The sequence below is a fragment of the Etheostoma cragini genome, chromosome 9 (assembly GCF_013103735.1).
Source record: "Etheostoma cragini isolate CJK2018 chromosome 9, CSU_Ecrag_1.0, whole genome shotgun sequence".
NCBI classification, from domain to species: Eukaryota; Metazoa; Chordata; class Actinopteri; order Perciformes; family Percidae; genus Etheostoma; species Etheostoma cragini.
The window spans coordinates 2,082,444-2,096,906 of NC_048415.1; the positions used below are offsets into that span (position 1 = coordinate 2,082,444).

A 14,463-nucleotide genomic window follows, 5' to 3' on the forward strand; every position below is an offset into this window, starting at 1 on the left:
CATTTGGGGTTTTTAAGAGTCACCAGTGGAGCGATGACTGGAAATTAGCGGCTCAAGAAAGATTGGCAACGACCGGTGTGGAACGGGGAACGTTGGCATTTGTGGTCACAAGGGTCCCCCCTTGCATTATATTGAGGATATGGATAGACAAAAGGAAACTGCAAACCTTTAGGAGTGACATTTAGCCTATAAAAGAATGACGCTTAAAGACTTATTACTTTAAGCAAGGCGCTTAATTTCTACACGCTCACGATTGATTGCTCACTTATGAAGTTGTAAGTTGTAGTTAAGCGCTCTGTATTTCCGTCTGTCTCTGTCCTTTCTTTGCAGGGTCTTTGGGTTTGTTGCCAGGAAATCTCAGAGTGAGACTGAAAATATCTGCCACCTGTTTGCGGAACACGACCCCGAGCAGCCGGCGAGCGCCATCGTCAACTTTGTCTCAAAAGTTATGATTGGGTCACACAAGAAGTGAGGAGAAAGAGACTCCCTGCAGAGTGACACACCTGGACCTGGGGTCCACTTCCAACCCCTAAAACACACACACACACACACACACAAAAGTGCAGAAAACCCACACACTCCAGCACATCGTCCTGGTGGTCCATCTTGCAGAATAGACTTGTGTATTTTGTACTGACTCCACTACCGGATGCCTCCACCAGAGGGAGCCGAGGCTGTCACACATAAAGTTGAACTCCTCAGCAGAAGGATGTAACTACTTTAAAATTAAAAATGTTTTCTTTTTCGGACAATTTACTAAGAAAAAAAGATTTTGACCACTTTATCTCTATCTTCAAACGTACTCTAAATGTACAACACACTGACTTTGCCTATTGCTGACAGGCACAGACGACATTAACAACCCATTTACTTCAGATTAAACCTGGAGAATATCTGATATTCTGCACATAAACACATATTTTTAAGTATGACTATAATTCTAAAAGCTTTTATGTGGGTAGAAATGTATAAATCAGGTTTCAACATCATGTCAAAGCCAGTAATGTGGTGACCCTGTACTTAAGATGGATTTATTGTGTTGTGTTTATAGTATTTATCCCTTTTTACAGATGTGCAAAAGTCTTTCTTTTCCCTAAATATACTTGTCATATATTTTTGTATATTAACAAACTGTACATTAGCATTTAAGGCGGTGAACCTCAGAATTTATACAATTATGTGACATATTGTTGTAGTATTTTAAAGGTACTACATGTGCTGCCCGTGAATACTTGTTGTATTACTAATATAGATGTCAATATGTTGCTTTTACAGAGACTCCAGTATAGATTTATGTAAAGTATTTGTGCCCTGAAAAAGGAATTCAGATTTTCTCTAATATAAAGAAAATACAACCCTGGAAATCCAGAGTTCTCGCAAGACCACAATTTCAGTTTGCTCAGCGAGTCACTCTGGCCTCGAGTAATCCTGCTTATTAACTATGCCCTTGTATCAGAGCTGCACCAATCACATCGGTGTATCTGATGTAGGCGGGGCCAGAGGCAAGCTGCACCAATCACATCGGTGTATCTGATGTAGGCGGGGCCAGAGGCGACAGGTTAATCTACCAGTTAGCTCCGCTGGTAGCTAAGCGTATGGGGCTCTGGATACCTCACCCTGTGAGTTGTTGTGTGATTGGTCGTAGTGTTACCCAATTGCGTGCAGTGATATTTTTAAATGCACTCTTGGTGGCGCCCCTCGTGGTGGGCGACTTTCATTACTCGATGCCAGACCCTTACTTTTCTGATTCGGGTCTGGATTTCCAGGCTAATCAAATACAGCCACTGTGAGAATGTTTTATTCCACCTCAGTCTTTTTTTATATTCCAGTCACAGCTTCCTCTATTCATCACAGTCATCTAGATCTGCTGATTTGTAAATGAACGTTGATCAGTTAACCAAGGCATCTCTAATTGTGACATCTTATTAAAGCATTGGGAGTTCCATACAGAAAAACATGTTCTTACTTCCAGTGGTATCTAGCCTAGGTATGTACGATTCTGATGGTCTGACAACCTTCAGCAAACATATCACAGTTTCACAGTGTTGCAATTACAGTATAAACATGTATTCCTTTTTTAACTGTGTGGGTAAAAACACAATGTCGTTTATTTTTTAACACAATGCACACCGGCAGGGAGACATATTATCAAACTGCAGCTTTACTCTGAAAATAATTAGTGTTGCAGTTGTTGGATGCACGCATACCAAAAGGAAAAGGAAGGATTTAGGCCAAAAAATGACATGTATGAGTCAACAGATACAAATCCAAATATCCACGTAGAATAGAAAACACTATGCAACATATTCAGAGTGAAGGTTTGTCGAGGTTTTAAGATATCAGTCCAAGATTTCGGTCAGAAGTCTTCCACTCTGGAACAATGGAGGAGAATTGCAACTTGTGCAACTTGTTGCTAACATTTTCAACTGCGTGAACAGTGTTTTTTAATGAAATTAATGAAATTAATGAGATTTCTTTTTTTTTTGGTACAATTTCACCTTAATCAGTTTTCTAATGAAGTGTTCACTTTGTTAGTGGAAAGACATTCTTTTGGTGGATCATTTTTTAAAGGATTTGTATTAATTGTCAACAAATCCCATGAAAAGACCAAAACCAACAAAGGTTATAAGTTGACTCTACTGTCATTCACGGAAAATGAAATCTGTCATCTGCATTTAATCCCTGCTATACGGCTACATAGGAGCAGCATGCCTTTTGTTCACGGGGCAATGACCTACCAATACTGTACTGTATGTTTTTGGTGGTGGGAAGAATCGGGGGCACACTGCCTCTACTTTAAACCAATGAGAATCGTCATGAGTGGCGCTAAACTCAGTCTCTGTCTCAGATTGGACAGATAGTCTAGCTAGCTGTAACAATTTACCCTGCAGAGATTCCAGAGGAATATCCTGCAGCACCGGAGCAATCCCAGAAGTGTAACTCGAAGGACATAAACTAGGGGTGAACCCATGAAGAAATGGACCAACAGATCGCATTGGACAGAGACCAGTGAAGGAAAATAGAAGCACTTTTCCAGTGATTGCTGAGCGTTACTGCGCAGCCTCCAACTGAGTTCGCCGACGTAGATGTGACGTGCACAACGTGTCTTAAAGTTGTAAGTCTTCTGGTAGCTGTGCAAGAGAAATCTCAATCATTCCCAATCAGCAGAGACGGAGAGGTAGGTATATGTTAGGAGATAACACATGCACAGGCTAATTACTGCTAACTAAAATGCTAGTTAACTAGTAATTAAATCTAATCAGCTAATGCAAGTCCAAAGCTTACCCTGTACTATATGTTGATTCCTCTACTGTGCAACAGTAAGTTGCGTGGTTATGACACAATCGTTAGCCTATTTTTATAAAAACGTCTGCTATGGAGCCATAACGTGAAATGGAGCCTGTTATACATTGTTGTGTTTCTTTAGAAATAAACAACAGACAAATAGCGTCTTTAAACACTTCAGATGTAAAGGTATTCACTGTCAAAGTGGCGCCAAAATGAATGGCAGTCAATGGAATGCTAATAGCAGGTGATGGCTTGGTAGCATCAAAATGGCGCCATAGGGAGCTTCACTTAGAGAGGAGAGGCTTACCCCCTTGGGGTGAACTGACCCTTTAAAAATCTAAAGTTGTAGTTCATAGGTTTGCCAAAAGATGGCAGTAATCAGCTGCCAAACTCCACACTGCAAACTGAATCCAAAAATGGAGTAGTTCAGCTCTCAGTAGCAATCACAGAACTTGAAGGTATTTCACCAATATCCATTTTCTAAAAAAGTTTGATTTTAGCTCTACTTCCTTCTCGCTTTTATAAACACACTAGCTTCATACCAAGAAACAGATGCGGATGGAGATGAGCAGGTCCACACATGCAGGAAGAACCACCCTCTTGAATAAACCTTGTCAACCAATGTCAAAGTGTGTCCAAGCTTGTGTGTGTGTGTCTGTGTGCGTTTGAGAAAGAGAGCATCTTAGGTTCTGCCCATGACAGAAAATGGTTGTTGAAATGCCTGATGGGCCTCAGGGGGCCTCAGAAATCTGCTGATCTGTCTGTTTCCAGACTCTGTATAGACTTTTTAGAGGCCAGATCATCAGATACCAGTTTTGAATGAGGCTCTATTCAGGTTTTCTGGTCTCATTGGAGAGAGCCGAGGAACTGGAAGTGGGACAGAGACGTGGGGACGCATCCCAGTCCTGGAGGAGGGACAGCATGGAGGTCGGGGGGTGGGTGGTGTGTAGCGATGGTGTGTGTGTCTGCATGGGGGGGGGGGGGGGGGGGGGGGGGGGGGGGGGGGGGGGGGGGGTTGGTGTCTTGGTGTATGACCTCACCATTACGGGAAACTTTCCCACAGCCTGCACACAAAGAAGGCCGTCAAAAGGTAAAAAGGATGAGAAAGAATAGAAATTTAACACAGTGTGTAAAACAGGAGGCAAAGTGTGGAAGAGCGGTTAGTCGATAAGAAAGAGGCTCTTTCGGAGTGGGAGTCCTCTTCCCTTTTCAGTGATTCACAGATTTCCGGGCTTGATAGAAGTTTAAAAAAAAAGCCCTGACAGAGGGTCAGCTCAGTTTGGCTCCTGTCCTCTCTCTGCTGAGTCACCTGCTGCCATTTTGTCCCCTAGCTAGACCTCTGATTGCACTTCCTGCCGAACTTCCTGTCAGGTGCAGGCGGCCCACCAGCACCTGGTGGCCCTGCGGTTTACACAGCTGCGGCCGCTGCTGCTGCTGGACGACATCACATTCCTGGCATTGCTCGCTGGTTGGGAATCCAAAGGCCGGCTTCCGTTCGGGAATGCCTCCCTCACAGAGTCCCTCTCAGCCTCTGATCCCCAGCCGCCTCTCACTTTATTTGAGTTAGCTATTTAAAGCCCATGCTAAGTGCGGCGCTTCTGCTCTGGCTGCACGGAGGAGCAAACGCACAGTCCATCTCACACACTGAAACCACACCGGCCCACGAATAATCCCTCTCCTATTTTTAATTTGGGGGGCTGAGGGGACACGGCCTGCAGGGCTGACTGCGACCAGGCCTACAAACTTGACTTTTTATTTCTTATGCAAGGCTTTGTTACTTACTTGTTATACTTGGTCAGTATGTGTTCAGCTTTCAGTGATATGACGATAGAGTGGTACTAATTACACATTCATCACAGGTGGTACAGGTACATACATTTACATAAGTACTGTGTTTATGTAGAACTTTGAGGTACTTGTACTTTACTTTAATAGTTAAATTTTATGCTACTTGTAGCCTAGAAATCTAGAAGCACCCTTGCGGGAGCCAATGTAATTTTCAGCCAGGGTCAGTCTAGCAACTCTCTGTTGGCTTGCGAGCTGTAAAAAACACATTCTGGCCGGGCCAATCACATCGTGTATAGAGTCGGTGGGCGGGCTTAACATAAAGACAGCAGAGCTGCGACGGCTCCACGTGAATTCCCTGCTACTTGAATAAAAAAGAAGATGGCTGCTGCTGGCAAACAGCGGTCTTTGGAATCGGCTTTGGCCGCAACTCTGGAAGACTTTAAGCACTGAAGTCATTGTTAAAAAAGGAAGTTGTGTTCGGAGATTTGTCGACCGGATACATTAAAAGTTTAATCCATAAACCAGCGTTGCTCTGGTTTGTTGTAGCACTTGCAGGAATATGAAAGAAATTTTAAAGGAATTTTGATTTGATTCGGCGCTATATGAACTGAACTGAACTGAACTGAACTGAATTGAATTGAACTGAATGACTACCATTTATTCCGGCCCTCGGATTGAGCCCTGCCTGCGCTGAGTTCCCAGACCAACATCTTGATGTGGGTCTGGCTTTTCAGGCTAACTTGTTACGTCTTCTGCCCTACAATTCAGTTGACTTTTCTAATAAAATAGTTCATTAAAGCAAAGTTATGAATGTGGAACTTTTACTTGTAATGAAGTATGTAGGCTATGTACTACAGATAAGAGTATCTAGAGAGTGAAGTTGTGTGTTGGTGGTAAATGTACAGTTGAGGTCTCAGTTTGTCAATGACTACATGCTGCATAAAGACTAACATTTGATGCTGTGGTTCATAATTGCCATGGGGTGAAATCTCAGGTTGGTTAACAAATTAACATTAATTACAAAATAAAACTTTAGATTAAATAAAAAATAACTTGTTGAAAATAGCATGATTACATTGAAAAGCATGTCATGTGATTAGCTACTTCAGTACACAACATACTAGGTCTAGACCAAGTCTTGTTTAACAGAAGTACTTATTGTTAGGGTGAGCATGCATTTCCTTTAGTAGTCCCATTAGTAGTCCCAATAGTAGTCCCATTAGTAGTCCCATTAGTAGTCCCATTAGTAGTCCCAATAGTAGTCCCATTAGTAGTCCCTTCTTTCTTTTGGCTGGCTGGTAGTGGGTGGAGCTTAGCAATTAACCTGGTTGGGTAGCAGCGTCCTGTTGAGCGACTGTGCTGCTGAACAACCTTGAGAGTGGGGTGAGGACGATATGCTTTTGTCCTAATTCAATTTTTTCACAATAGATAGGTTCTGATTTGATTTGTGATTTGATAGTATTGAGTATTGCGATTTTCTTTTCCTTCTTTAACAGCAGAACTTGAATAGAAGATGAATAATCCCCTCTAGAGACAATATATCATGAGACAATCCTAAAAAGTAAATGTTTTCCAAAAAACAAATCATGTTAGTCAGTCACTCTGACATTTATTGAAATTGTGAAGAACTACATAACATACTATAACGTATGTTCTGCTTTCATTCGGTTTGGCTGGAAACAGATATGATGTAGTGTAGTCTATTTAGTAATAGATTTTTCTTTTAATCATTGCAAAAAAAATCAGGCTACAAACGTGAATCGATTTTTTTCCCACCCTTACTTAAGAGTGAGAGTTTTGGACCAACCAACAACGAAAAACAGGAACAAGAATATCTTAAAGATGCCGTGTGGGCTGGCCGCTCGTGGGCTCGGTCAGAGCTAGCCGTTGTTGCTGCCCAGACGCACACAACGCACGCTTTAAGGGTGCGTGTGAGGGAATGAAATTACCGTAGACACGCTAAGAGCCGAACTGTGTCATTCTGATAACACTTTTTGTTCAAGACCTCTGTTTTTTTGTTTGTTTTTAATGTAATTTAAGGTTGGGTCATTTGACAAAATGTGCTGTGAAATTTGATATTTCTTTTACAGTCTATATCTGAGTAGAGTTTTGTGTCAATGGGATGAAAATTTTTACCATATTTAGTTGAAAAGACATACCTGTGTGGATTTCTTAACTGAAATATCACTGACCCCTATTGGTAACTGACCCCTTACACACAAACACACCTGTATGTTAAGTTGTATAAGCAGGAAATCAGTGTTACTCCACATCACGGAAGGTGATTCATGTTTTAGATTCATGTGTTTGTGTTTTGTGTTTGACACAATAGCAAAACATGAACACACCCCAGAAATATGGTCCTAATACTCTGCAGCATCAGAGACTCACATAGTTTGTGGGTGTGGCTTTATGAACCTCACACACACACACACACACACACAAAAACACGCACACACACAAGCACACACACGCCAATCAAGATTTCTGGCCTACGTGCTCTCAGGCACATGCTGAGAAAGCAGTGCTTATATGGCTTCATTGCATTGTCTCTGGTATAACTCACTGAAACACACCGTTTCTGTACACAGACACAGACACAGACACACACACACATACACACACACACACACACACAAAAGGTCTGGGTTGTTGGGTATCAGCGTCAGTCTTAATGAAACTGTCTCCAGGGGGCGGGGCCGGGGTAATGTCCCACACAAAGAACTCCCGCTGGGCCACCGAGCCAACCAGAGGCCAACAGATTAACTTGCATTACATCAGCATCCCAACAATACACCTAATGAGTGAGGGATTATTTGTGTGTGTGTGTATGTGTGTGTGTGTGTGTGTGAGAGTGTCGGCTCTCATGCCATTGCAATTATATTCGATGACTTACTTTTGCTGATTCAGTCAATTTACCATTTCAGTTCAGATCAGATCAGCTGTGCAGGAAGGCGTGTTTGGGGACAGACGCACATTAAAATACATTTTTCCTTGTTTCCTTGTTAAGTTACTCTAACTAATATTTTACATAAACACGTATGTGAACGTATATGAACCATCAGAAATTGTTAGCCTCTTTCAGCTCAGTGTTTTGGGTTGTTTAGCAATCAATCAACAGCAGCAGCAACTGTTTCCAACAAAAAAGATTCTGATTGGCTGGTGTACAGAGGGGAGCATTGACAGAAGTAGATAAAGAGACAGATATTTTACTCAGGAGTTGGCGGAGACCAAAAACAGAGCTAAAAGTGAGTGAATATCTGACTTTATGTATCGGGTGGACACAAACACGACGCTTAATCAATGCTAGTGTCGGTGATCGGTGTCTGCTGAATGTGTAAGTTGTTGGCCAACATATTTACCACATTAACTTCATAAAATACGTACTTTTTTTATGTTTTGTTAAGCTGCCCCTTCCAAGTGGCCAAAAAGTCAATTACGCAACTTTAAAAGTTTGTAACAACTTGGGGCTTACCTTCATTGGGATGGTAGGTTTTATCTTACCATCATCTGAAGGCAAGGCAAGGCAAGGCAGCTTGATTTGTAGAGCACATTTCAGCAACAGGGCAATTCAAAGTGCTTTACACAAAATCAGTTAAAAAGATAAAACACAAGTATAAAAAGTTAAAAGGAAAAACATTAAGACAGATAAAACCCTCAATGAGGGACTATGACTCTCAATGAGGACAATGAAAACATTGTACATACCAAGTTCATTTTGGAGGTGATGAAACTATATCACTAAAATACGTCAGACAATCAGGTTTTTAGACAAACTTGTTTGTTAGAGAATTTGAAGGTTACATTAGGACATAAACTGTCTGTTGTAAACACCCGTCACAGTTTAAAGACCAACTTGCTGGTTCAACTTTGGCATGCTGTAATTACTTTAGCTGTGCACAGATCTTTTTGGTGCACGGAGTGATTACATTTCAAGTGTGCTCACTTTTAGGGTAACCCACAAACAAAGTGGTTTAGACCATCTGGATAAACTCTGATCATCTGACTGCTTGTATTCCTTGCTTTGTGTTCCCAGATCTCAGCAATTACTTTGCTGAGTGTAATGTTATCATGACTGATACAACTGATGCACAAACCATTTTAACCAGACCAGAAGACCCGAAATGCAATAAAGTGTTATTTCCCTCAAAGATTATTACACAACTTACGTGTTAGTGTGCTGTGAGTGTTTTGGTTTGTGTGAGGAAAGTCAGTGAAATGGTGTTTGTGCGTCTCTTTGTGTTGGGTCCTGCCTCTCTGCACAATGTTTTATTAGACCCAACGTACCTCTGGTTCACATTTCAACTATGTTTTTTCCATCTTCAGTTTCACCCTCATTCTTTCTCCTTTTCTCTTTTATTTCCTGTCTTTTATTTGGATTTGTCTGTGCACTTAAAAACTTTACAGAATGGGAACAAAGTAGTGATTCTTGGATGACCCAGTTTTCTTTCTGTCTGCTGTCAAGCAAAGAAAGCAGAGCCTTAAAAAGGGGACCAGGACAGAGGGGTGCTCAGAGTCAAATCAACAAATAAAATCAATCAACTGAATAATGGAAAATAGAAAAAGTAAAAAAAACTCTGATTGGAGGGAAACATAAAATGAGAGGGGCAGACAGAAATAAAAAAGGGTTGTGTCGGATGGCTGCACAATAGGAACCAAGCCTCCAGGACGTCTCTCCACATCTCTCCTGTCACACCCTTCAAATGTACAGGCGTTGCCGGGGTGATGCTGGGAGGAAATGAAGGGACGAAAGGCATCCGACTGCCCCCAGCAGCCTCTACTGTCTGATCGTCTCTAGGGCTGAACCGAATACCATTTATTGAGCTCCGAAGCAACAGTGCTTTTCAACAGTTAATATCTGAAGTTTTGATAATGGCAGGGAAACCAACATTTCGAACATACCTGAAGGCAGCTTCATTTCACTGATACAGAGAGAAAGAAAAGAGACAAAGCTAGAGATGAAGTAACTGCTTTGTCGTTGAAGGACACAGTCACCTGCTGTTACACAAAATCCTGGCCAGTTCAGCGCTTCATTGTGTTTAAAACTTTGTTGCCGCAGCGATAGAGGCTGTGATGTTTCGCACGCAGCAATACGGCCTGACGAGTCTGATCGCCGGTTAACGCTACATGATCGTCTACCGAAGCATGACGTTGGGTTGATTTTTTCAAAGAAATGTTATCAAACTCAACTTTCGCTGCATGATCGATGCAGAGTTGCTGAGTGAATGATCAGCCAGCGCGTGCCTCCCTGTCTTGACATTACGGACCACCGTACTATCTTTACCTTTATCATATTGACTGAAAACCACACCAGGCTGCAACAGTATAACCATACAGACCTCTACACACTTCAGACTGCACGCTTGTAACTCAACATTACTCTGTTTTTGGCTGAGATGGACGACATTGCACAATTGCGTAAAATAGCCAAAGGATTGCAGACATTTAAATGGCGCCTTATTCCAATTTCAGCTGGCATGAAAATTTTAAACTAAGCAAATAAGAGATATTTGAATTCCTAAATTGAAAATCCAATACACACCCATTAAAAAGAATATCCAAATATTTGGATCCAGCGCTAACCGTCTGACTCTACAATCGAGGAACATCATTGCCTGAGTGCAGTTGATGTTGAGGAAGGATGCTCACCTCTTCAGTCAGAGTTACTTTCCATCATTTCAGTATAATGCTGTGATCAGACTACAGGATGTCATCCCAATACCGGCCCAAACTGACATGTGCAAAAAATAAATGTAAGGACCAACAATTCTTTGTTTTATTTCGTAAAGTGGACATAGTGTAGGACATCACCATCTAGGGCGCCTCATAGTGGCTGCATCTCATGGCCCTTAATGGATAGCTCCTCGGCTCCTCGGTCCTCTTGGCTGAACCTGACGTTGTTCTGTCCCTCTCTGTGAAGACCGTCTCAAAGCTCTTATTTCTGCCCGAGGACCGACGACCGAGCATTAAGGAGGGATCATCGAGGAGCTATAGGCAAAAATACATGAGAGCAGCTTTTCCCGGAACCCGTGCAGCTGGAGGAGTTCCTAACTCCGCCCAAACAGCTGATGAATTTATGTAACGCTTCAGAGGAAAGGACGTCTCATCCCTCTCGATGCTTCTCTCCTCCCGTGATTCCTTCGAGTCTCTCCTGTGCCTCCTCGCTGGGAGGGACTAAGACGCGTGGAAGTGGGGAAAGTGGAGGACGCAAGGAGGCGATTTAAGGCCTATGAGATGCACCGAGTGTCTCAACAGAAATGTGTTATAATGCTTTCGCCTTCCCTCAAATGGTTTGACAACTTCTACCATATGATTCATTACATTGGCCCTATAGGACCACAGAGAGCAAAACTGTGATAATTGATCATAATATGTAAAAAACTACACTATAGACTATGAATATGATTCTTCAATTACATGGTTTACCTTCCTTGTCTTCTGGCAGATTTGGGGGATGGAGAAATTGAAATTTAGTTTAGATTTAGTTTGAAGAATTGACATAATTTCATGTTTGGGGGAGCTGAAGAGAACAATGTCTGCACCAAATAAATGTACCAGGTGAATTACTACAGTGCTGAGATCACACTGCAGACCTACTACACAGTATTTATCAAAGCATGGAAACTCTTTACACTACTATTCAGACAATTCATAGTCGTGACTATAATTATTCTTTGCTTTAAAAGGGAATTCAACTTAGTTTGCTTGTGTGATATTTTAGTTACGTTGCACCATTTTGAATTGTATAGCTATAAACATTTTTTTCATTGATTTATAAGGATAACACCATAATAATATACTCATATTAATCAACATTTCTGTATCCGTGCCAGTGTCAGCCAACCGGCTATTTTTCAACTGTAGTCCGTTGGCGGGATGTTTCGATACCAGAGCAACAGGAAACAGCAAGACATTAGTACAGGTTAAAATGTACATACTGAAGACATGGACATCATGTGTCCTCTGATCATAGCTGCCATGTTGCAGTAAAGACTCATTCTACTGAGCTAAAGCTGTGGCTGGAAAACCAAATGCAAGTTAAGTACAGTTAAGGGCAGCGTGATCTGTAACTTTATGTTCATGTTAATTGTCATTGAGTGTTACAGAGTGACAAGTCACCAAAATACCCCTCAAGGGTAACAAAGTGATTGTCGGTCCATGTGACTTGCATTTAAAGAGGCAGTGTCAATTTATATCACAAATTTAGGATTGCTAAATTTAGGATGACTAGATTTAGTGTTTCTAAATTAGTACAGGATCATTTCCGTAGCCTCTTCAGACTCTAAATCAAGTCTTCTGAAGTAAAAAATAGCTCCTCTGGGTTTCACTCAGTGCATTTTTCCAGCTAACTTAATAATCCTGCCTTGTGAGACGGGCCTCCGGCATGATTCAGATCAAGGAAAACAAACTGCAGGCGTGAGTGTGTCCTTCTTCTGCCGTCAGCTGCTCTGGAGCGTTGAGCTTATTGAAGGTTTACCTGGATAATTACCAGATGTACTGTGTGCCTGACATGGTTAATTTGTCTCCCAAAGTCTTTTTACGAGGCTATTAGATTAAAGCTCATCTCTCTTTTTCGGAACTCTATTGAGAATCCACCTTGTAATTTTCACCTGGAACAGCTAATTGTGTCAGACAGGACTGATGAAATCTTTTCTCATTACTGAACAGAGGCGAGTATTCGGGTCGAGGTCAGCCAGCGTCAGCTGCCAGTGGCTCTGTCTACTCGCTGGCGGTGTTACGGTTTAACTGTGTTTTGAATTAAATGGTGATAGAGGCAGATGTGGACCCATTCCCGACTAACCAGGAAATAAACATGCTGATCGCTTTGCCTCTATTTCACATTCATTTGTCAATGTCTTGTGAAACTTGACCATAGAAACGAGTTGCTGAGCATGTGGTCCCGACACGCATGCATGCAAACATCAGCCGTTAGACAAAATATCCCCCGTTGTCTGGCGAGTTGTCACTCAATGCAAGCCACGAAGACGCACAGACTGACTTGTGACATTTACATTAGTAATTATTGAACACTTTCTAATCTATATCTCTGAAGGCCATTTTCTCCAAATGGGTTTTTCTCATACTCTGAGTAAAAAAACTCAACTTTAGTAGCACTTACATTCACCAAGCTTTCCAGTTTCACTCCTATCTACTTCTGAAGGCCTTTACAGAGGTGTTTGTGTCGATGCCTATTCACCATCTGGCTACTGCAAATGTCGGTTAGTTTTCCAAAACCTTTCTGTTATGAGTGTTACATTGTAGCTAGGGCTGGGCAATATATCAATTTTGTGTTGATATCATGATATGAGACTAGATATCGTCTTAGATTTGGAATTTATTGTAATATCGTAATATGGTAAGTGTTGTCTTTACCTGGTTTTACAGGCTGTATTAAAGTAAAGTGATGTTGTTTTCTGAATTTACCAGGCTGTTCAAGCTGTTCTATTATTTACCTTTACCCACTAAGTCATTAAATCATTTCTGGAGAATATTTATCAAAAATCTCATTGTGTAAATAACATTTTGTTAAAGCACCAATTGTCAGCCATACAATATTAACATTGAGGTATTTGGTTAAGAATATCATCATATTTCATTTTCTCTACATCACCCAACCCTATTTGTCCCCTATCATTCAGTTATTAATCTGACTTCAAGTCAATTTGCGATGCTTTCATACAGAGATGAGTGAAACATACTTATAATAATGTTGGTGGAGATAATGGTGCAATGACATGATGCCAGATTAACTTGTGATACAACTTCTATTGATTGTGTTTTATATTGAATTCTAAGGACGTGCATCATTCTCATCACTAGACCACATTACACATCACTACTCATTCATCACATTTTGTCAAACTCCTATTTTATAGAGAATTGGATATTAGCTAGGCGCACGTGTGGAAAAGTGAAATATCAGGTTTGGTCTGTGTCTGTGTTGTTAGCTTGTGTGTTATTTATAATGGGCCTATGTATAGGTTGGACACAGTTTTATAACTAACTAAAGTGTGTTGTCACTTAATAATCTAAACAAATTGGTGTGTCCGTGGTTTACAGTTAGAGATCGTGGTAGAGACACACAACGTTACACTCGCCAGACAACAATTGATATTTTCATAATGAAACCGGCTCATTTGTCCATTTATGTCTGTCAGCCCCAAAACTCCTGTCCCAGCAACCCATTCCTAAAGTAATGTTTGACAAGACCCCGACAAATGAATGGGAAAAAGAGGCAAATTGAATTGCTTACTGCAGCGGTGCCCCGCCTGCAACACATATCACCAGTTAACTCAAAAACCAGTTAAACCGTAACACCGGCATCTCCTCCTCCTCCTCCAGACTCTCTGGCTGTGTGTGCTATGATGTCACGCTGCAGCGGGGGGG

At 41.5% G+C, this 14,463-nt stretch overlaps 1 protein-coding gene and 1 long non-coding RNA gene across 3 annotated transcripts in view; one reads left to right on the top strand and one right to left on the bottom strand.

Annotated features, from left to right (window-relative positions):
* LOC117951098 (tensin-3-like) overlaps positions 1-726 on the top strand; it is a 48,214-nt gene extending 47,488 nt beyond the window's left edge. For both annotated transcript variants that reach the window (XM_034882623.1, XM_034882624.1), the window contains exon 27: positions 331-726. In XM_034882623.1, coding sequence (XP_034738514.1) covers positions 331-472 — 142 coding nt within the window. In that variant the 3' untranslated portion in view covers positions 473-726. The remainder of the gene's footprint in view (positions 1-330) is intronic.
* LOC117951101 overlaps positions 1-14,463 on the bottom strand; it is a 47,717-nt gene that overhangs the window by 1,868 nt on the left and 31,386 nt on the right. The gene's annotated exons all lie outside the window — the stretch shown is intronic.